Source organism: Muntiacus reevesi, chromosome 2 (genome assembly GCF_963930625.1).
Source record: "Muntiacus reevesi chromosome 2, mMunRee1.1, whole genome shotgun sequence".
NCBI lineage: Eukaryota > Metazoa > Chordata > Mammalia > Artiodactyla > Cervidae > Muntiacus > Muntiacus reevesi.
The window spans coordinates 247995610-248018032 of record NC_089250.1 but is presented as its reverse complement, the minus strand read 5'-3'; the positions used below and the strand labels follow the sequence as shown (position 1 = coordinate 248018032).

The 22423-nt window shown below is 37.6% G+C and overlaps 1 protein-coding gene across 3 annotated transcripts in view; it reads right to left on the bottom strand.

Annotated features, from left to right (window-relative positions):
• The window catches only part of NFATC3 (nuclear factor of activated T cells 3), a 91892-nt gene that overhangs the window by 20998 nt on the left and 48471 nt on the right, over positions 1-22423 (bottom strand). For 2 of the 3 annotated variants that reach the window (XM_065925602.1, XM_065925603.1), the window contains exons 4-9: positions 21677-21876; positions 15373-15545; positions 12574-12714; positions 9979-10034; positions 8449-8575; positions 1412-2413 (exon numbers count right to left, since the gene is read on the bottom strand). In XM_065925602.1, the coding sequence (XP_065781674.1) occupies positions 1412-2413; positions 8449-8575; positions 9979-10034; positions 12574-12714; positions 15373-15545; positions 21677-21876 (1699 nt within the window). Of the gene's footprint in view, positions 1-1411; positions 2414-8448; positions 8576-9978; positions 10035-12573; positions 12715-15372; positions 15546-21676; positions 21877-22423 lie in introns of those variants that run through there. The other variant, XM_065925604.1, reaches the window with a different exon arrangement.

The following is a 22423-nucleotide window of genomic DNA, read 5'->3' as shown; positions in this document are numbered from 1 at the left end:
TTTATTATACCTTTTGCTTACACACAAATGACCTGGTCAATCCCCTTGGTGTTTTGAAAGCCATCCTCTACTTGCCATCTGCCCTCCAGCCACAGATAATCACGCTTTCCCAGACACAGCTTTATGTTTCTGCTTCTGTTGTCTGATTTTCCCTTTGATATTCATTTTCTGATACTACACTTGATCTTAGCCAAAGGTTAAGAAGTGATTGATCCTCAGTTACTGAAAAATATACTCACCCTCCAAGACTGGCTTAAATGTCATCTCCTCAAGGAAGCCTCTCTGAATCCTTCTTATCTCCTAATGTGCTGCTTTTATACCTTGGTTGTATAAGACCAAGTAGGTTGACTAAGACCTACTGTATCATTGTATCCTCATGTACTAATATGACAGTAAAGCCGTGGTGTCAAGTCGGGGATAGGGGTAGGGGTTCCCACATTTTATCATTTTATTTATCTTCCTTTTCTCTTTTGCTTAGAATTTGGAATTTAACACCAGCTTTGTAACCAAGTAGTAAATAGCCTCTCCAGACGTATAAAGGAGAGGACTGACCTAGAGTTAAACTTTTCAATAGATTACAGAATCAGAACTAAAATTCTATTTCCATATTTCATACTGAAAAAATATTACAGCTAGCTTTCACTGCATTCCTATTTAGAGTTTTTCACTACCATATAAATGATAAAACCAAGAATAAACTCTAAAATTATTACCTGAAAATTCTATCTTGGGGGAATTTTCAACTATTAAATTAATACCACAGAATCTGCTGTCCAATTTATGATTTCATAAAAACAGAGGTCTACACACCAACTTGTTACATTTATATAAATAGCTTCTGTTTTATCACGGTGCCAACAGTTGTACCAGCAGCAGCAAACCAGTCTGGACTTGTACCATCATCATTACCTGACTCAGCAAGCTGGCAGGGCCACAGAGAAGCAGGTTCTTTACTTGTGAAGAATCTCCTCAAGGACAGGAACTCTACCCTGATACATTTCTAGTATTTCTAGCACCTGACTCTGTTTCTTGCAAAGGGATGGGATTCTGCAATGTTTACTGAATTAACATTTCTGAATTCTATTCTCTAGACGCTGCGACCTCACTATATCTTCTGAAAGAAAAACTGCCCAATAAAGCTCACATCTTCAGTTCCATCACAAATAGGTGGTAGGTTACTATTACTCAATGTCTTAGCCTTCACAACAGATGTAAGTGGTAAAATAGACTTTAAAGCATGCATGTTCATGTCTCTCTCTCCAGAGTAATATATTAACCTATTTCTAGTAACAGCAGCTTATTAAAAAGTCCAACCATATGCAATAAACAATCGATAGTAACTTTCTCAAGACTCTTAAGAGAAGGCAGTTTCTGAATCATCACTGCTTCAAGAACATACAGATGAACTTACCATCATCTAAAGTGATGTCCTGCAGACCAATTGTAGAAAAATTAGGTTCCTGCTCTTCAGGTTCAGGTTTAATGTTCACAGTTGCCTCATCAGGTGGAAATGAAGCTGGATCACACAAACTGTGACATAATAAGGATGAAGGTGCAGAAATACTTCCCTGGCCTGTACTTTGTGCTTGAGTTGAGTGCTGTCCAGAATGCATTCTGGTGGCTAGAGACGGTGATGAGGCAGTTCCTGAGCTAGGAGACTGGTAAGGCATAGGCTGCAGCTGAGGAGATGGTGGCCCAGAAAGTGGCGAATTGGCCAGGGGATGAGAGGGTGCTGGGGAAGCGGTTGTAGCAGTCCCTGAATGTGAAGGACCATACGTAATGGGTTGTAACTGAGAGGAAGGCTGACCTGTGACCTGATCGGCCACTGGAGAAGAAAGAGATCTTTGTCCTGTGTTTGAACAATGGTATCCCATTGACTGCAGATGAGGCAGGGTCTGTACAGAATGAGGTGTGTGGGCTAAGAGATGTCCTGTTGAGCCTGAATTTGAAGAATGAAAAGGTATGGATGATGGTGTTTGACAGCCAAGATTTATTAAATTAGGAAGAGTTGCATCCTGCTGAAACAAAACCGGATCAAATTCTTGACTAGAGGCAGCATTAATAGGAAGACACGTTGGTCCATTGAATACAACATTAGTTTGCATAGGCTGATAGGAAGACCCCATAGAAGGTGTTGGTGTGACTTGAAAAGGCTGGTGCACAACTGAAGAAGATATCATATGCTGTTCTTTACCAGCACTCTCATCCCTACACTGCAGCTGTGGCAGATGGGATGTGGTTACCATGGATGCATATGTTTGCTGGATGGGACAAACCAAGCTTCTCTGTGCAGAGAGTACGCTGTCATGTAGCTGTCCTGTATCTGAAGAAGTCCTCTGAGTCTGGGCAGGATGAGGCAATGACGGAACTGAAGACAAGTCAATCTCTTCTCTGTGTTCTTGCTTCATCAAAACTGAAAAGGAAGAGATTAAAGCAAATGTTATTACATAATACATAAAATAATTATGAATGGGCTTCATTCTAGGCTATACAGCTATATCATACATTCAAGTTAGGGGTTAAAAACTCAAAAGGCTTCAGGGAAGCCAGATAATTTAAACATATGTTTTTGCTTAATATGTATGGATACCTCTGGAAAGAGGCACAAGCAACTGGTAACTGTTGGGTTTACTACTGGGAAGGGAAACTAGGTGAATAGGAGAAGACTTACTTTTTACCGTAAAAAGTTTTAGGGCCTTTTGAGTGTTTTTCACCATGTATATATATTATCTATTTAAAAATAAATATTTTTTTTAAAACCCGAAGATCTTTATGAGGTAGAGATTATTATTACCCTGCCTCATAGATGACTATACTGAAGAGATTAGAGACACTAAGATCTCACAGCAGCTAAGTGATATCATAAGGTCTTGAACACAGGTTTTTCTGCCTTCTGATTCTTATTCAGGTATTTCAAGTTTGGTTCACTGTGTCTACTGGTTCCTGATCTCTCTAATGTCTTTTTTCTTCTCCCCCTAATGTCTTGATGTACTTTTATTCCTTCTGACTTTGGCAGAACTAGAACTCTGTCCCTGGACTACTGGATTTTTTTTCATCTTTTACTTTGACTCCAACTCTGGTCTCAGGAAAGCCACAGTGAATCCTATACCCAGAGTCATATTTCTACATAAGGAGGGAGAATATCCAAGAAAGCCTAGTCTCATCCTTTAATCCTGAATGGAACAGCTGGGATCCTTGGTTACATAAATGGTTGGTTATCGGAACAGCTGGGATCCTTGGTTACATAAATGGTTGGTTATCATGTACTAAAAAGGACACAGAGGGACTGAAAACTACAGCATAACATCCACCTTTTTGTGTGTGATCTAATCCTTATTTCTACGTTCCTGACCAATATCTGGGTATCCAGTCTGATAACTACGCTCTACTAAATCAAGTGCATGTTCACTCTGCCACATCAAGAATTATTCTTTTGGTCTATGAGGAATTCAGACTCCAACATGACGTCCTCAATGCTGGTCTATTTAATCTTGTTTGGAGGGAAATATAGTTAAACATATCTTACAATATCTACAATGAGACGAGTTTTGGAAATAGATTAATTCTACCTTTTGTATTATACAAGCTATTTCTCAAATTTAGAATGCTGAAGAACAGAGGAATCCAAGGAAAAAAAAAGATCAACTGGTCTAGTGGTTTTCAAACCATGAGAAGTCTTACACTCTTCTTCAAGTGATGGATATAGAATAGGATCCAAAGAGTAACAGCTCTGGACTTCCCTTTCCAGTGCTAAAAGAGCACCCAAGCCAGCTTTATTCTCATAAAACTGCTTTTTGCATAAGATTTTATTTGAAGAATATGTGCTGTGCTCAGTCGTACCTGACTCTTTGTGACCCCCATGGACTGTAGCCTGCCAGGCTTCTCTGTCCATGGGATTTCCCAGGCAAAAATACTGGAGTGGATTGTCATTTCCTCCTCCAGGGTATCTTCCCAATCCAGGGATCAAACCCGTGTCTCCTACATTGACAGACAGATTCTTTACCACTGCGCCTCCTAGGAAGCCCTTATTTGAAGAATAAAACAATCCAAACAATTTGAAAATCACTGTTTAGTATTATATCCTCTTTTACAGAGGTTAGCCAGTAGATACAGTCTGTGGCAGAACTGAGATTTGATCTTCTGACTGTAAGGCATGCTCTTCCTCCCAATCAAAACAACCAAAATATAAGTCAGTTTACCCAGTCAACTATTTAGAATACAGACTATACCCTCCCACAAGCAAAATATTATATATGAGAGTTTGGCTCTAACGCTGTCTGAAAAATCCCCATGATTCCAAAAATCAGAGCTCAGATGGTATCCCCATGTACAAATAACTTCTGCTGGACTTCAGAGGGAGATACACTTTCTCTGGGGTGGGGGTAGGGTCCCCCACATTGGAAGTTCTGAAGCTATTGAATACAAGCTGGGCAGAAGATCAAGTAGCTGAAACCTAGGGAAGGGCTGTGTGCTGTATTACCGCCTGTGGTAAGGTTAATGTGTAAATCATGCACATATGCTGCGAACTGTCTTCATTCTAGAAAGCAATGGATTGTGGGACAAATAATACTAAATATAATCCCTAATTAAAAACAATTTGTTTTTAAATTAGCCACTTGTAGTTAATGATTATTCCCCCACTGGATACTGATACTGGTCAGATCCCTATTGTGAGGCAGTTGCCAAAAAGGAGGCAAATGAAGAAATCCTTTAATTAAAAATAAGCAACTTACAAATACATAGTTTTTATAAGTAAAAATTAAAAAGGAATTATTGTTATACATAAAATGGCTAAAATCTCTACTATAAAGCATTCATACTAATAAGACAAACATAATAACTCTACCATAACAAAGGGTCATACAGTAGAATACTAAAAAGCTATTAAGATTCTGTAAACTTATCTGCTGATAGGGAAAATAAAAATGTTCAGGTTATAAAATTAGTACATATAAGAGAGTATGGTCTCATTTCTATTTTTAAAATGATGTGGCTATACATGGAATTAAAGGATCTAAAGAAGAGAATGACAGATTGAAAGAGAATATGGATGCTTTAAAAAAATTTTTCAACTTGTTCTTTAAAAACATTCACAGTAACATATTCGCCTTTGTAAAAACCTTATTCAAAATTTCATTTTAGAAAGAAAGTGAAAAAAGTCAAATGTTACAGACAAAAGGCAATAATCAAGCAGAATAAGGACTGCCCAAACACTTGTGTGTCCACTCTTCCTTCACTAGCGTGTGCCACCTGATTTACATTCTGTCAACCACAAGGCCAGTGATGACAGCTCTAGTCCAATCCAATGTTCTCCCTGCACTCCAGGGCCCCATTGATTTCCATTCTCATACATAATGCCCTCTAGGACTCTGCTTTTATATTGTTTTCTCAATTCAAGAGTTGATAATGTAGAGGCATGATATTTGCTCCTTTCTGTCTGCCCACTACCACCACTACGATGGTAGTAATCAACACCTCTAACATGCTGATCCTAGTGCCTTTTTTCCCCAACCCCAGAAGCTCTCTTCCTTCTTATTCAGGTTAGATTCTGTAGTTCCTCATCTCAAAAGAATTTAGTAACATTCTTGGACCCTGGATGAGCCCTATAATTCATATTTCACCACCTGCCCTGAAGAATCTGAGTGCTGCCTAAGAAATTTACACAGGAGAGCTAATTAGTATCCATAAACTCACCAATATCAACATCAAAGGTGTCCTTTGATTATTCTATTAGGTTTTGGTGGTAACTTACTCTCCCCTCTCTTTACAATAACTTTTTCATATTTCTCCACACCGTTAAACTGCCAAATCACCCACATTCTCCTCTCTGCTCACAAAAGGAGGCTGCATGTCATTCTTTATAGAAACAAAACTGAAGCTATCATTTGGAAACTCCCTAAACTTTCCACTACTAAGTCTGTAAACGTTCCTAATGTACATCCATCTTGTTCATCTCCTTTATCTTCCCTCCTGTTTCTTTTCGATTTAAAGTCCATGCCAATTGGGATATCTTAAATCCTATCTTTTCCCACTCTTCTCAGAAACCTGATATTCTTTATCATCACTGATGCTCTTTCTCACCTTTGTATACTTAAAATATGCTAGCTGTTTGAATCACATTTTATCCTTCCTGGGTCTCTCCTATATAAATTTCACACTCTATAGTTAGTTAATTTGAGGAAAGACTAAACTGGTCATTGACATCTTATAAACTGACAGAAGAACCAGGGGAAAAATTATTTTTGAAATACAGATCTGATCATGTCACCTCCCTGTTAAAGTTCACTTCTTACAACTCTTTTAATACTATCTGATCCAACCAACCATAAGGCCTTTGCATGTGCTACAGCCTTTATGTGGAATGTTTTCCCACTCTTTATCTAACAGTAATTAACAGTACAGACTATTCAGCCATACTGCAAAGATTCATATCTCATGTTTGCCTTTATTAACTATAGGATCTCAGTTCACTCACTTGCCAAATGCGGAGGGCAACACCATCTACCTTATAGCGTTCAGTTCAGTTCAGTCGCTCAGTCGTGTCCGACTCCTTGTGACCCCATGAACCACAGTACGCCAGGCCTCCCTGTCCATCACCAACTCCCATAGTTCATCCAAACCTATGTCCATTGTGTCGGTGATGCCATCCAACCATCTCATCCTCTGTCGTCCCCTTCTCCTGCCCTCAATCTTTCCCAGCATCAGGGTCTTTTCAAATGAGTCAGCTCTCCGCATCAGGTGGCCAAAGTATTGGAGTTTTAGCTTCAACATCAGTCCCTCCAATGAACACCCAGGACTGATCTCCTTTAGGATGGACTGGTTGGATCTCCTTGCAGTCCAAGGGACTTATAACCTTATAGCGTTATGGGAGAATAAATGAGTTCGTTTGTATAAACTGCTTAGAATAGCACCTGGCACACACGAAATGCTCTGTTTGCCAAATAAATGAACAAATGGATGTAGTCCAGGTTAAGTTAGGAGCCCAGACTCTGGAACCTGACTATATGTGATGTTTGGCTCTAGAATATATGCTGTGAGACCTTGGGTACATTAGTTAGCCACTCAGTGTCCTCATCTGTAAAATAAGGCAACAACCTACCCCACAGGTTTATTAAGAGGATTAAATGAATACAGAAAGGGCTGAGAACAGTACTAAAACAGTTAATGTTATATAATTATAAACTGTTACTATTATTTTTCAGTTATTAACTCAAGCATCACTTGCTCATAGAAGTCTTTTCACAACCAGTTAGCCTAGCAAGAATCCCTCTGTTATTTTCACCCACAGCATTGCTTCCCTTTCCTTAACAGTTCTTATGTTTCTAACTACAAATTTATAAATTATTTATTTAGAGATTTATTAGCTTCTATTTGTTCCACTAGATTATAAGCTCCACGAGAGAGAAGCTGAGAGGTTTTGCTCACTTAGTGTGTATCCGTAAATACTTACTGAATTAATGAATAAATGAAATGGCTAACCAAAATCCTTAATTCAAAGGTTTGGAAATTATCTGAAATATTTTATTACCAAGTAACGTATTAACATGGTCAAGTAATAATAATTTTCAGATTCTGGAATATAAGCAGTATTCAGAGGCTATAAATGAAATACAGCCAGGCTTTAAAAAGAATATGGTGACAAATGAATGACTAATAACCAGAACCCTCTCAAACCAAGTGTTTATTCTTTTCATTTACAATAAACCCTTTAAAAGTTTTTATAAGAATAAGTTTTGGAGAAGAAGCTTCATTACAGTATTTTTTCTCATCATATGTTCTGATGACTAATAATACAGCATCTAGCACAGAGAAGACCTCTATAAATGTTTGTTCTCTAAGAATGTAAACATCAGCATGAATTATTGCATATACTGTTTGTGTGTCACAATCCAGACCTGGAAAATTACAGCACTTGAGCTGCTGCAGAAAGAGGTATGGAAGTCTTCTTTGTTAGGGTGTCTCTATAAAATCAGGAATTCTGCCATCAATGTTATACTCCCCCAAAGCCAACACATGCTATAGTTGCTGCTTGCCAAATTAAAAATTTAAGGAGAAATTTTCCATTTTGATTGGAAATGGTTGAGATGAATATACTACAAAACAGGCACACTGCTTTTTTGCAGTGCTAAGGGCAGAAGGAAAGTTCACACGTATTCAGACATCTATCCTTCCAACAGTGCTGGTGACCTTTGGTAACTCCTGAAAATAGACTTCAAATCTACATTCAACCTTCTAATTTCCTTATGACAAAAGACAACAAAAAATAACTGTTATCAGATCTAACATTTAAAGTAAATATAAACTTCACAGATGAGGCATATGTTGGGATTTTTATTCATTATAAGCACCCTATCTTAAACACACTAACTAATACAGGATTCACTGAATAACTTTTTATTCATTATAAAAGAAAGCTGTATAGTAAACCGTCACAATAACTCCTCGTACCTGGTGTGTAAGTAAAACGTTGAGACTGGCTTTTTTTCCTCTTGCCATTGCAAAGATAAAAGTGCACCTGCACTGCAGTTGTAACTGCTGGGTTATGATATGGAGGAACTTCAAGGACAATGTGAGCCTAAGGAGCATGGAAAGCAAGATTGTGTTACACTCAGAACTAAAAATGAAATGCACCTGCTAAACTCAACACATCTCATGAGCCTTAACTACTTGGGCTCATTATGCACATTAACTGGTCATATAAGTCATCTGGGGATTTACTCTAAGGATACTTCAGTCTTAACAGAGAAATGCTCTTTCAAGTAAACTATTAAAGGAGAAATTGCTTTTCACTCACCTACTTGGGTTTCTAGCTATAGCAGAAATCAAAAGTCGTATTATTTACTATGTAGTCAGATATTTTGTGCTAATAAATATTACATGTTACTATACATCTTAGGAGAAGGCAATGGCACCCCACACCAGTACTCTTGCCTGGAATATCCCATGGACAGAGGAGCCTGGTAGGTTGCAGTCCATGGGGTCGCTAAGAGTCTGACACGACTGAGTGACTTCACTTTCACTTTTCACTTTCAGGTGCTGGAGAAGGAAATGGCAACCCACTCCAGTGTTCTTGCCTGGAGAATCCCAGGGGCGGGGGAGCCTGGTGGGCTGCCGTTTATGGGGTCACACAGAGTTGGACATGACTAAAGTGACTTAGCAGCAGCAGCATACATCTTAAGTGATGTTTGTTCTAATTTTTAATCAAAGTTTAATAGCTCCCACATTGTGTTATAGTTTAGATTTCTTATCATTTTTTTCCCTTGGCCTTGCTGTGTGGCCTGAGGGATCTCAGCTCCCTCACCAGGGATTGAACCTGGCCTACAGCAGGAAAAGCGTTAAATCTTAACCACTAGGGAACTCCTTTATCTTAAATTTTACATTGAAAATGTCCTAAATGGCAAAACACAAAATCTGTATCTATATCAAGAATAATCTTACATAAGCATAGAGAAAATTTTTAGCCCCAAATCAACCACAATCCTTAATCTAACTTCTCTAGGTCTTTGGAGAGCACTGTGAGAAGAGGTATTGTCTACCCCAGAGAAAATTCTGTGTCCATTCCAACCAGGATGAAGGAATCACAGCTTTCAGTGTTGAATCCTGGAAGGCTTAATGTGGAGGAGTTGGAAAGAGTGTGTTAAATACAAAACCCCTGAGGGCTTGTCCTCCTATTTTTTTGCCCATTATTTAAAGTTCTTCACTGAATTTGATCTCTTCACTGAATTCAGAGAAGTAAATCAATGATAACCTCAGTAAGAACTTCTAATAATCTTTCATTTCTAATTTCTCCTACCCTATGCACAAAAAAGGGGAAGACACCAACAGTTTATCTTTCCTAAGCTTTATTTTAGTACCAGGAAGGCATTCTATTTCATGTCCAAACTTCTAAAAAAAGACTCCTCATCTATACCACAAAGCAACATTATCTAATTTTCTCATTAAGCATCTCAAATATTTCCAAAGAAATAAACTTCTTACCCCTTGACATTTTTCCTTGATTATTTTCCCTTCTACTTCCCACTGAGGTCGTCCATCTAGTGAAAGAAACAATTTATAGTTAAAAGGAAGTCAAAAAGCATGCAAACAAAATCTAACTTATTTAGTATCACAAATTTATTGGCAAAAGGAATCTTTATCTCACTGACTTCTGTTATGAAAATGTCTACCCACGGGGAAAAAAGTGTGAAGAAAGATCTTAGGCTACCTGAATTTGCAGGGCCTGCAGACTTTATTCTACTAAGCAATGTACGAAAATCTGAGAACACCTCTACAAAGTGGCAGCCAACTTCTTTCTGACTGTGTGCCTTAAAGTAATGAGAAACTCATTCCCTAACCAAGTAACCCATTTTATCTTTGGATAATAACTGTTGCTAGAAAACTGCTCTATCTTCATGATAGATAACATGTCTCCTTCGAGTACCCAACCTCTGGCCTAAACACTACTCCTTGTTGCCACCCCCTAAAAATCTTGAGTGTATCTGTGAGACAGTATTTCATAGGTTCAAAAGTATCTGTGTTTGCCTGTGTCTCCTTTTCTGCTGCCTAGCACCTCCAGTTCCACATCTATTCCCTAAACAATATTTTAGCCCTCCTGGTCTCTCTTCTTTGAACAGTCTTCCGGTGTGACCATCTCCCTCCAAATGCATCAGGCTGAGGACTAAATAGACCAGGTGAGAAATGATTCAACACGACAGAGAGTGACTGAGGCTCTTGTTGTCTCACATAGAGATGCTGTGTCTCTGTCAATAAAAAAGTTTTCTGAAGCAGCTACACTATCAAGAAAGTGTCTGACACTTCGCGTGTGGCCAGCAAGTGTCCCTCAGTCTGCCACATTTCCTACTGCCAAGCTCAAGCTCCCACACTGTGTACTCATGCAGCTGAGTTTTTTTGTGTTTTTTTTAACCTCCAGCCCTTGCTATGTTAGTTTCCCCCTACTAGACTTCATTTTCTATGATTGCTTGGCTTGTCAAGATCTTCTTAGAAACAGATGGTCTTGTGAACAATCTGCTAGGCTTTCCAGATCTGGGTCACCACAGATCTTTATTATCTGGCCAGCACATTTTCTGTCTATTCATCACAAGTGACTTGTTGACCTGGGAGCACCCCATCTGCTGCTAGTGTTCCCACTCCAGTCTAATGTGCAGCTATTCTAAAGCATTCTTTTTATGTCATGGGCATTCACCCAGTGACAAAACCATACAAGTATCTTCACTGCTAGCATGACTTCATCTGTTCTGTGAAGACTGGGTGAAATGCCTTCCAGACTGTGACTACCATTTTCCACTCCAACAACTAAGTATGAGCTACCCCTGTGCACAAATGCTATGCCTACTCAGAATTACAGCTCAGTCCAGCAATCATCTGCTGGGTCTCAACTTGCCAGGCACTTTGGGTTGCTGAAATAAGAGACAGGATACCCTACTTTCTGTCTGTGGATGAAAGGCAAATATAAACAGTTCACTATAATGAAATGTGGACGTTACAATAATTAATAAAGATGCATTCTGGATGTACTAGGAGCACAGATGTCAGGGTCCTTATAACCAAGTCTTGGCTACTGCAAACACTGGGCAATGAACATGGGAATGTGTTTTCTTGAGTTAGTATATCTATTTTCTTCAGATAAATACCCAGAAGTGGAACTTCTGGATCATACAGTAGTTCTACTTTAAATTTTCTGAGGAACCTCCAAAATATTTTCTGTAGTGACTGCATCAGTTCACATTCCCACAAACAGTATACAATTCCCTCTTGTTCGCAGACTTGTCAACACTTGTTTTTTCTACTTTTTTTTTTGATAATAGCCATTCTAAGAGGTGTGAGGTGATATCTATAGTTTTATGTTTTTCTTTTTTTTTTGGCTTTGCCAGGTCTTCATTGTGGCATGTAGGATCTAATTCCCTGACCAGAAAATGAACCTGAGACCCCTGCATTGAGAGAATGAAGTCTTAGCCACTGGACTACCAGGCAAGTCCCTCTCTATGGTTTTGACTTCCATTTCACTGATGATTAACAATGTAGAGGATCTTCATATCTGTTGGCTATCTATGTTCTTCTTTGGAAAAATGTCTACTGGGATCTTCTGCTTATTTCTTAATTGGGATTGTCTGATTTTTTACTATTGAACTGTATGAGCTCTTTATGTGCTTTGGAAATATTTTCTCTCATTCAATAGGCTGCTTTCTCATTTTGTGGACAGTTTCTTTTGTTGTGCAGCTTTTTAAGTTTGATGTAGTCCCTTTTATTTTTGCTGTTGCTGCTTTTGGTGTCAGATTCAAAAAATCACTGTCAAGACCTATGCCATGGCTTACTACCTAAGTTTTCTTCCAGTTTTACAGTTTCAGGTTTTACACTTAAGTCTTTAATCAATTTTGAGTTCATTTTTGTGTATGGTTTAAGAAAGTGGCCCAGTTCATCTATTTTATATATAGTAGTTTGTATCTTCTTTTTTTTTTTTTAAGTTTGTATCTTCTTATCCCAAACTCCTAATTTATCCCTTCTCTCTCCTACCCCCTTTGGTAACCATAAGTTTGTTTTCTATGTCTGTGTCAACTCAAATTTTATATTATTTACCTTGTCCTTTTTCAAGAAAGATGATTTTGGATTCTGGAAGAAAATTAGATCCAGTAACAATCATTTCATGCCCTCCATTTACAGAACAACTGTTGATACTGTACTTCTCAATATGAGGAAGTTCTTGGGCAGACCGCTGAGCTGTTTTTTAAGAGTGGAGAAAAATAAATACTAGTTTACAGTCTTTCATATGTAAATGACAAATTCTAGCTATAAAAGAAGAAAATTCTGGGCTTTTATAAAACACAGGACAATAGTAACAATATCTACTAAATAACTATGCTATTTAGAAAACAAAATAGACTTATTAGTCATGTGACTTCTACATTATTATTAGACTACGACTATAGAGAAACTAATAAAGAGAAATTAATCAATGCCTGCAACTTATGTTGACTCCAACACATTCACCTCATCCACTTTTCTCTTTTTAGCTTAATACATTTCTTCCCTACAATTTGCCTTTTAAAATTGGCAAATTTAATATAAGAAGAAAACTAAGAGGCATAATTATATTACATACAACTAAAAGAAGACAAGTTTCTAAAGGACAAACACCAAGTAAACCTTTCACCAAGAAAACAGTCAGATCGTCAAGACATCAGGATTACATTTTGGATGATCTTCTGAACAGATCTTTAGATCTATCTTTGGATAGATCTTCTGAACTAAGATCTCCTGAACTTTTGAATAGATCTATCCAATAGATCTATCTTTGGATAGATCTTCTGAACTAAACAAAGTATACATGAAGTACACATTTCAATACAGAATTTTTAAAAATGAACATAAATTTCTTAGTGCACTCTACTCTTTCTTCCCAGGATATGTGAACACAATATATCTTAAAGCCTCTAAGTCATTATTTAAAGTATTAACTTTTCTTTGGTGCCATCATTTTCTGATATCAACTGATTTCAATTGTATTTTCTGGAGATCCTATTTCTGGCCTTTCTTTTCTTTTTTTAAAAAATGCTTGAGTTTCAAGCTATACTTGTTTTGACTGCTTAGGTTCTTTAAGGGTTTATTCCTGTCAAAGGCCTCAATAACTACATTTCTCTCTGGATTAAAATGAAGTGTGGACTATACTTTCTTCTTCATGTTTTGGAAACAGGTCTACTTTTAGTCCTACTACTTGGGTGGAAAATTGGTGGTTTTGAGGGTCAGCTGTGTTTTGTTTGGCCAAAACAACATTTTAAAGAAATTTAAACAACTTGACTGCCTTTATGATGCATGCAGTCCCAGTTTACCATGTCTCTTCCAAGTATTTCATACCAAGCCACAAAAGGTATATGAACTGGGATCCTGGTCCCGTTCAAAGAGAATGTGTCAGAGGGGATGGGTCTGGTTAGGATGAGCTACAACTTGGAAAGTACCAAGGACCAACCTAGATCTCAGAAAACATTTATGTCCCTATTTATGTTCTAAATGGCGCAACAGAGAAGGAGCATAAAAACAAGCACTGACTAGCCTAGGGAGTAAGACTATTTATGCCGGAAACTAGCCATCACAAGTACATTTGCTGAACACATCAAACTGTTCAGCAAATGGTATAGCCGTAATAAAACATTATGCATGTGCTAAAAGTATTTTTGAAGAATATTTAACAATATGAGAACACGCCCATTATAAGTGAAAATACCAAATACTGTGTATACACACACACACCCAAAAAAATTCAAAAAATGGTTAATAGTGACTATCTCAGAGAAGTGACATTACAAAAGATTTTAATGCTACTCTTTATACCATTCTGTGTTTTTTATATTCTCAATAGTCACACATTAAGTTAATAAACTAAAAGAGGAAACAGAGTAATTTTAGCATAAATTCATCTCAAAAACTCAAGCTACTCTATGAACTTAAAATTACTTAAATTATGTTGCTAAAAATTAGAGAAATATATGCTTAAATGGGCACTTGTCTGGCAGAGTAACAAAGATTGTGGCAACAAAAGCTGTTTCTAAGAAGGGGAATTAGCTGACTTGAAAATTTACTTTTCATTTTATACTTTTTTTTTAGATAAGAAGTGGATTTATTCAGATTCAGAGAGAAGCACAATCCACAGACAGTATAGCAGAGGGCAAGTGCAGGGGCCTCACTTCATACTTTTATTCATTTTAAATTCTGTACCATATACCTGTATTATCTATTTAAAGTTAATCCAAAAATTATGCCCAAAAGGATCTAAATCACAATCTCAGTATTTCAGTCCTAACAGCTAACCTGCCTGAGGTCCACAGTTCTCAATCCACAGCTTGAGCAGATATCAGGTTCTAGGGCCTTTTTCACTTTCTTGGCCTTGAAAATTTAGGTAAATGATATTCACTTTCTCAAGCTGGTGTAAATAAATTTATGGTAAAAAGCCAAAAGCCTGTGAATCCATAGTTAGGTGAACTGTCAGCTTGTAAAGATAGGCATCTTCCAACATTTTAATAAAACAAAGGTGACCAAGTAATAGTGACACTTAGCGTCAGACTCATAGGTTCATGATTTGGTCCTCAGGTGTCATCAAGTCCCCTTCCTCATTTACAGGTAAGAAAACTGTAGTCAAGAGAATAATGTCTATAGCCACAAAGGCTACCTAGGGTCAGATTATAATGCGAAGCCATTTCCTAACTCCAAGATCAATACTAACTCCAACTAAACATGTAGTTTATTTCTATATAAGAAAATCACACCAGCTATCCAAACCCTGGGTTTCAGTTTACTTTTGATCTCAACATTATAAATAAAACAGGAAATGAAAATGACCTTTTATAAACAAAATTTTTAAAATATCATCACAAGCTCACTTACAGCATTCAACAGGTATAGAAGCTGTCTGCAGAGAAAGGACTTTTCCATTGGGCTGGGGGATGTGTACACGAAACACAAGTCGAACTCTAGTATTCTTTCTGCCAATATCAGTTTCTCCTTTTCGAAGTTCTATATCTGAATTTCGGAGTTTCAAAATACCAGCACAATCAATACTAGGGGGAAAAAACATACAAGTATTATTGGCTTACTGAAATTAGTGGTTCCAAACAACTCAGCTAAACAGTTATTGTTAACCTGCCAGACACAACTATCACAACCTAAAATCAGGTCAAAAAAGAAAGATATGACTGCTATTTTCTATTTAAATTAAAAATAGGATTAAAAATGTTTTGGATGACAAATAATACTAACTGTAGCAACTGACTGTAAAGAGGGCTGTCAATAATTCTTCCCCATACCTGTATTCCCATGCCACTTTACCCATTAAGAGGTAGAGTAACGATGTCCCCTCTCCTTGATAGTGGACCTTATGATTTCCTTTGACAAACATAAATGTGGTCAAGTGATGCTATGTAAGTTGCAAGTCCATCCCTGAAGAAGCTCTGGAGCTTCCACTTTTGTTCTTCTGGAGCCCTGAGCCACAATGAAGAAGTCCAACTAGTAAGCCGGAGAGAATCCTCAACTACTCTGCACTACTCCAGCTGAGCTCCCAGCTGAAATCAGGTACACGAGTGATTCCAGCTAACACCACATGAATGAACCAGCTGAGTTCAGCCAACGAAAAGAATAATGAAAAATAATAAACACTTACAACTTTATAATAAACACTTACAACTTTAAGCCACTAAATTTTGAGGTGCTTTGTGTTACAGAACTAGATAATTGAAACATAAAGTGAAAGGCTCTAATTCTATACATATAACTTAGCCCAGAAAAGATTAATGTATAGGACCACAATTAAGTCAATAATAACATATTAAAACTTTTATATATATTAATAAAAACAATCCATCAGGCTTGAACCAGTAAAGTTCAAGAAGAATCTGAAAAATATAATATTTTCACCTTCAGAAAGGCAAAGAAATTTCTAAAAAAGTAACATTTTCAAAAATAAACATTTTTTATTTACAAATAACTGTATTTAGCTAATATTGAAAAACTGTACCTTAGCTCAAAACAGTACTGATCAAATTGTATCAAGGTAGTAATTACTCATGCTAATATGCCAAATGAGTATTTGCTGGGAAATACCAGAGATTATCCACTTTTATTGAATTTCAAGGGTAGGTATTTTAGCAGACAGTTAAGTTTCTAGCAGACGATGTGGAACATCAGAAATGACCATTTTAAACTCTGGCTAAGCAATGAGAAAAAAGAAAAAAGCAACCAAACTCTAAATTTATAGGAATGATAATAACTATTAATTTCTGCTTACAACGCAATTATATTCTAGATCAGAATATAACACTGCCACATCCATATTCATCAAGTTCTAAATCAAGGAGAAGTTATGAGTAGGGTATGAATATTGGCATACTATATTTAAAGCATCTTGTAGAGTGGTTCTATGTTTTATGGGTTGAATATTGGTGCTAATTAAAGGGTATTACCCTACAAGATAGGTTAGGTTTGAGATGACCAGATCTATGGAATAGCAGGCAGAATAAAGAGGCTATCTCCCAATCTTCCCCCACGCTACTGCTTTGAGAGAACAGTAGAGTTTTTTTTTTCCTTTGGCCACAGCATGCAGGATACTAGATCCCTAACTAGGGATGAAACTGGCATACTCTTCAGGGGAAGTTGTTGTTCAGTCACACAGTCGTGTCAAACTTTGCGAACCCATGGACTGCAGCACGCTAGGCTTCCCTGTCGTTCACCATCTCCCAGAGCTTGCTCAAACTCATATTTATTAAGCCAGGGATGCCATCCAACCATCTAGTCCTCTGTCGTCCCCTTCTCCTCCCACCTTCAATCTTTCCCAGCATTAAGGCCTTTTCTAATAAGTTGGCTCTTTGCATCAGGTGGCCAAAGTACTGGAACTTCAGTATTAGTCCTAACGAATATTCAGGATTCATCTCCTTTAGAATGGACTGGTTTGATCTGCTTGCTGTCCAAGGGACTCTCAGTCTTCTCCAACACCATAGCTCAAAAGCATCAATTCTTCGGCACTCAGCCTTCTTTATAGTCCAACTCTCACATCCATACGTGACTACTGGGAAAACCATTGCTTTGACTAGATGGACCTTTGTCAGCAAAGTAATGTCTCTGTTTTTTAATATGCTGTCTAGGTTTATCATAGCTTTTCTTCCAAGGAGCAAGGGTCTTTTAACTTCATGGCTGCAGTTACCATCTGCAGTGATACTGGAGCCCAAGAAAAGAAAGTCTGTCACTGTTTCCATTATTTACCCATCTATTTGCCACGAAGTGACAGGACTGGAAACCAGGATCTTCGCTTTTGAATGCTGAGTTTTAAGTCAACTTTTCCACTCTCCTCTTTCACTTTCATCAAGAGGCTCCTCAGTTCCTCTTCGCTTTCTGCCATAAGGGTAGTGTGTCATCTGCGTATCTGAGGTTATTGATAATTCTTCCAGCAATCCTTGATTCCAGCCTGTGCTTCATCCAGCCCCGCATTTCACATGATGTACTCTGCATATAAGTTAAATAAGCAGAGTGACAATATACAGCCCTGACACACTCTTTTCCCAATTTGGAACCAATCTGCTGTTGTTCCATGTTTTAATTGTTGCTTCTTGACCTGCATACAGGTTTCCCAGGAGGCAGGTAAGGTAGTCTGGTATTCCCATCTCTTTAAGAATCTTTCACAGTTTGCTATGATCCACACAGTCAAAGGCTTTGACTCCACTAGCTTTGTTCATAATGATGGTTCCTAAGGCCCACTTGACTTCACATTCCAGGATGTCTGGCTCTAGATAAGTTATCACACCATGGGTCATTAAGATCTTTTGTGTATACTTCTGTGTATTCTTGCCATTTCTTCTTTATATCTTCTGCTTCTGTTAAGTCCATACTGTTTCTGTCCTTTATTGTTCCCATGTCTGCATGAAATGTTCCCTTGATATCGCTAATTTTCTTGAAGAGATCTCTAGCCTTTCCCATTCTACTGTTTTCCTCTATTTCTTTACATTGTTCACTTAGGAGGGCTTTCTTACTTCTTCGTGTTATTCTTTGGAACTCTGGGTTCAGATGGGTATATCTTTCCTTTTCGCCTTTGCCTTTCAATTCTCTTCTTTTCTCAACTATCTGTAAGGCCTCCTCAGACAACCATTTTGTCTTTGTGCATTTCTTTCTCTTGGGGATGGTTTTGATCACCGCCTCCAGTACAATGACACGAACCTCCGTCCATAGTTCTTCAGGCACTCTCTATCAGATCTAATCCCTTGAATCTATTTGTCACTTCCACTGTATAATCATAAGGGATCTGATTTAGGTCATACTTGAATGGCTTAGGGGTTTTCCCTACTTTCTACAATTTAAGTCTGAATTTGTTCTTTCTGGTCTATTCCAGGAAGCCAGTGTTGGGGAAGAGAACATGAATCTTGACTACCACCTCTATTTCATGTGTGGATCCTACAGTTCTGATAAGTTCACATTATTTGGTACATAAGGCTTTCTTAAATTCTTGAAAGTCTTAGAAACTCAGGTACTCTGTTTTCTTTAATTTATTGACTTATACATTATTTTAAAAAATGATTTGAGGGGTTTTTCAACATAAACACAAATGACGTCAAGAAAAAAGAAATAGAAAAAAATTTTAAATAGAAGAAACAGGAAATAAAATATATCCAAATCTAACATTATATGAATTACTATAATTGAGCTTGATCATGAACTTCAGGAAGCTGAGGCAAAAAATAACAATGATAAAGTTTTTGTAGGTCTCTCCTTGTCTGGTAAAGTCTACTGATTAAAATATCCAGAGGAATGAATGGAAACATGGCCTGCAAACTGTCACCTAAGAAGCAATTTTATGGGTTCTTAGAAAAAGATAGTTCAAACTTGATTTTCAAATTCCCCTCTGCATCTAAATAACAGTATTTTCATGTGTTTTTTGATGCTAAATGAAAAAAGATCCTAGGGAATTCCTTGGCCATCCTGTGGTTAGACCTCTGTGCTTCCACTGCCAAGGACCTGGATTTGATCCCTGGTTGGGGAACTAAGATCCCATAAGTCTCATGGTACAGCTAAAAAAAATTTAAAATGTAAGATCCAAGAGTAAAAGGGAGGAAGGGAGAAGGTCTTCTTGCATTCTCATTAGAGGCTGGCCACCTCACCTTATTTGAAAATGGGTCAAATAGGATGCCTGGAAGCAGAGTCAACATTTTTCAAGAGTTTTACTCATGTACCTGAATAAAGATCAGCTGCGAATACAAAGTTCTTTTTATATACTGCAGAACACAGAAATATAAGAGTAGAGATTATCAGCTAACAGTGCCGCAGCCATGAAAAAACTCTTATTTGAGCCCATGTAACGACTTAGTAGGATTGAGTTCTCGAGTACTACTGACTTGAACAAAGCAGGCAAAGATAAGGTTTTATTTAAATCTATATTAATTTGTCTTTTCTGCTAGTAAGTAGATAAAAAGCAATTCTTATTTTATAACTGTACAGTTATATCATAAATTACCATGTCTTCAGGGGTATATTCAATTAAATAAAAATATAAATTTAAAGGAGGACAGTTTGAGATTGAAATCTGATTTTAATATGACTATTCTTCCAATAGCCTGGGACAGATATCAATGCCATCTTAAGAAAGACCTATATTATAGTTTGAAACAATTTCTCTAAAAAAGACACTATCAGTTTCACATACCTGATTGTGGCAAAGTAATGGCTGCCTACTAAATGTCATTTTTCTGTTTTTCTTAGTAACAGACCCCTATCCTTTTAGAAGTGGCAATGTACTCAGGTTAAAAAAAAACAAAACAAAACATATCCAGGTCTTCCCCATACACAAGGATGACCAACGAGATGCACTAAAAGTGTTGGTTAAGTTTCTGGGAAAAGCTCTTTAAAGAGGCCTGACTCAGATGAAAATTCTCTCCCACCCTTCCTCCTACCCCTTCTTCCTACTCCTTCCAGGATTACAGTTATGATAGCAAGAGCTCTAGCCACCACTGTGGATCATGAGGCAATCTTGAGGATGAAAACTACACCCTAAAAATAGCAAAGAAAAAACCGAAGGAGCTTGGGGCCCCAATGACTTATGGAGCCACTATGCTAGCCCTAAAATGCCTATCTGTGTATTTCTTTTGCAGAAAGAAAAATTAAACTTCTCGCTGTTTAAGCCACTGCATTTCAGGTTTCTATTACAGGTACTATACATTCCTAACTAATCCACTTGAACAAAACTCTATTGCATTCTCATTCAAAATTTGGCAAAATCTCACTTTATTTGGATATGGATAAAATGGGACACCTGAAAGCAGGCAAAAGTTTTCTTTAAGGAAACTTATCAATCACAATTGTACTGCAATTATTTACTGTCGACCCTATGACATTAAAAGTCATTTATTCCTTGGAAGGAAAGTTCTGACCAACCTAGACAGCATATTAAAAAGCAGAGACATTACTTTGTCAACAAAGGTCCGTCTAGTCAAGGCTATGGTTTTTCCAGTAGTCATGTATGGATGTAAGAGTTGGACTATAAAGAAAGCTGAGCACCGAAGAACTGATGCTTTTGAACTGTGGTGTTGGAGAAGACTCTTGGGAGTCCCTTGGACTGCAAGGAGATCCAACCAGTCCATCCTAAAGGAGCTCAGTCCTGGGTGTTCATTGGAAGGACTGATGTTGAAGCTGAAACTCCAATACTTTGGCCACTTGATGCGAAGAGCAGACTCATTTGAAAAGACCCTGATGCTGGGAAAGATTGAGGGCAGGAGAAGGGGAAGTCAGAGGATGAGACGGTTGGATGGCATCACCAACTCAATGGACATGGGTTTGGGTAAACTCCAGCAGTTGGTGACGGACAGGCGAAGCCTGGCGTGCTGTGGTTCATGGGGTCACAAAGAGTCCAACACGACTGAGCAACTGAACTGATTAGACTGTTGGCTACTTGAAAAAAGTTCACATATTTGTGTCTATCGCCTAGAATGATGCTTGGCTGGTATGGTCATAAACTTCTGCTGAATTGAATTTTCTTTACAGAAATATGATACCAACCTTAGCAAACATACTCTAATTATTTATATAATGTTATTCAGTTAATTCAGGATAGTGACTATTTTATTTTTGTGCTATTAATATCAAAATAAATATATTTTCTTCTGAAAATTATTTCAGGAAAAGAAAAAACAGTTCATTTCAGGATGTTTCAAGATACCTGGCTGACATATTGTTTTCAGGAAGAAGTGGAATTTCCAGAACCTTTGTGCTGGTAATTATTATCTCTTGGCTTGCAGTAGCAACTGTCTTCCCAGTGATTCGATGCACCTGGTAAAATGCATGAGGCCGTAAATATCGGTCATCTGCTGTTCCAATAAACATCTGTAGATTTATTGGCTTTTCACTGTAGCCCAGGAGCTAATTTGGAAGAGCAAACACAGAAAAATTACAACTCATTATCCATGCATTTTACAGTAAGTTTACAACAATAAGTCTTGTATTTATATCATATACTATTGATACATAAAATCTTATCTCAATAGTCAAAACAAGTAACAAGTGAACAACCCTCTAAATTGCAGAAGTATTTTAAGAGTTATAAAATTTTGGAATATATTACAAAGGGATGAGAGGGTTTGGGGGGATTAAAAGCTAGATCCACCTAAATTCTGAAAAGCCTTGATAGAGTGCTATGTAGAATATAAAAGAAATGTTGATTCTGTGCTCCAGGCAACAGTAACCATCCAGATCAGACTTAAAGATCAGCATATGTGGGAAGGTCCTCATCAGGCTATTAAAACCAGAGACACTTTTAGTAGAAATGACCTGAAAAGTCCTTTTCCATGTTTCCAACTTGGCGTTTCAGCAGACTTAAAAAGCTAGGCTGCTTGACTTTCTTTGGTACTCTTTGCTATTGCCTGGGTTAAAATAGCTACACAGGATGAAGAAGGGTGATGGTCAGGAG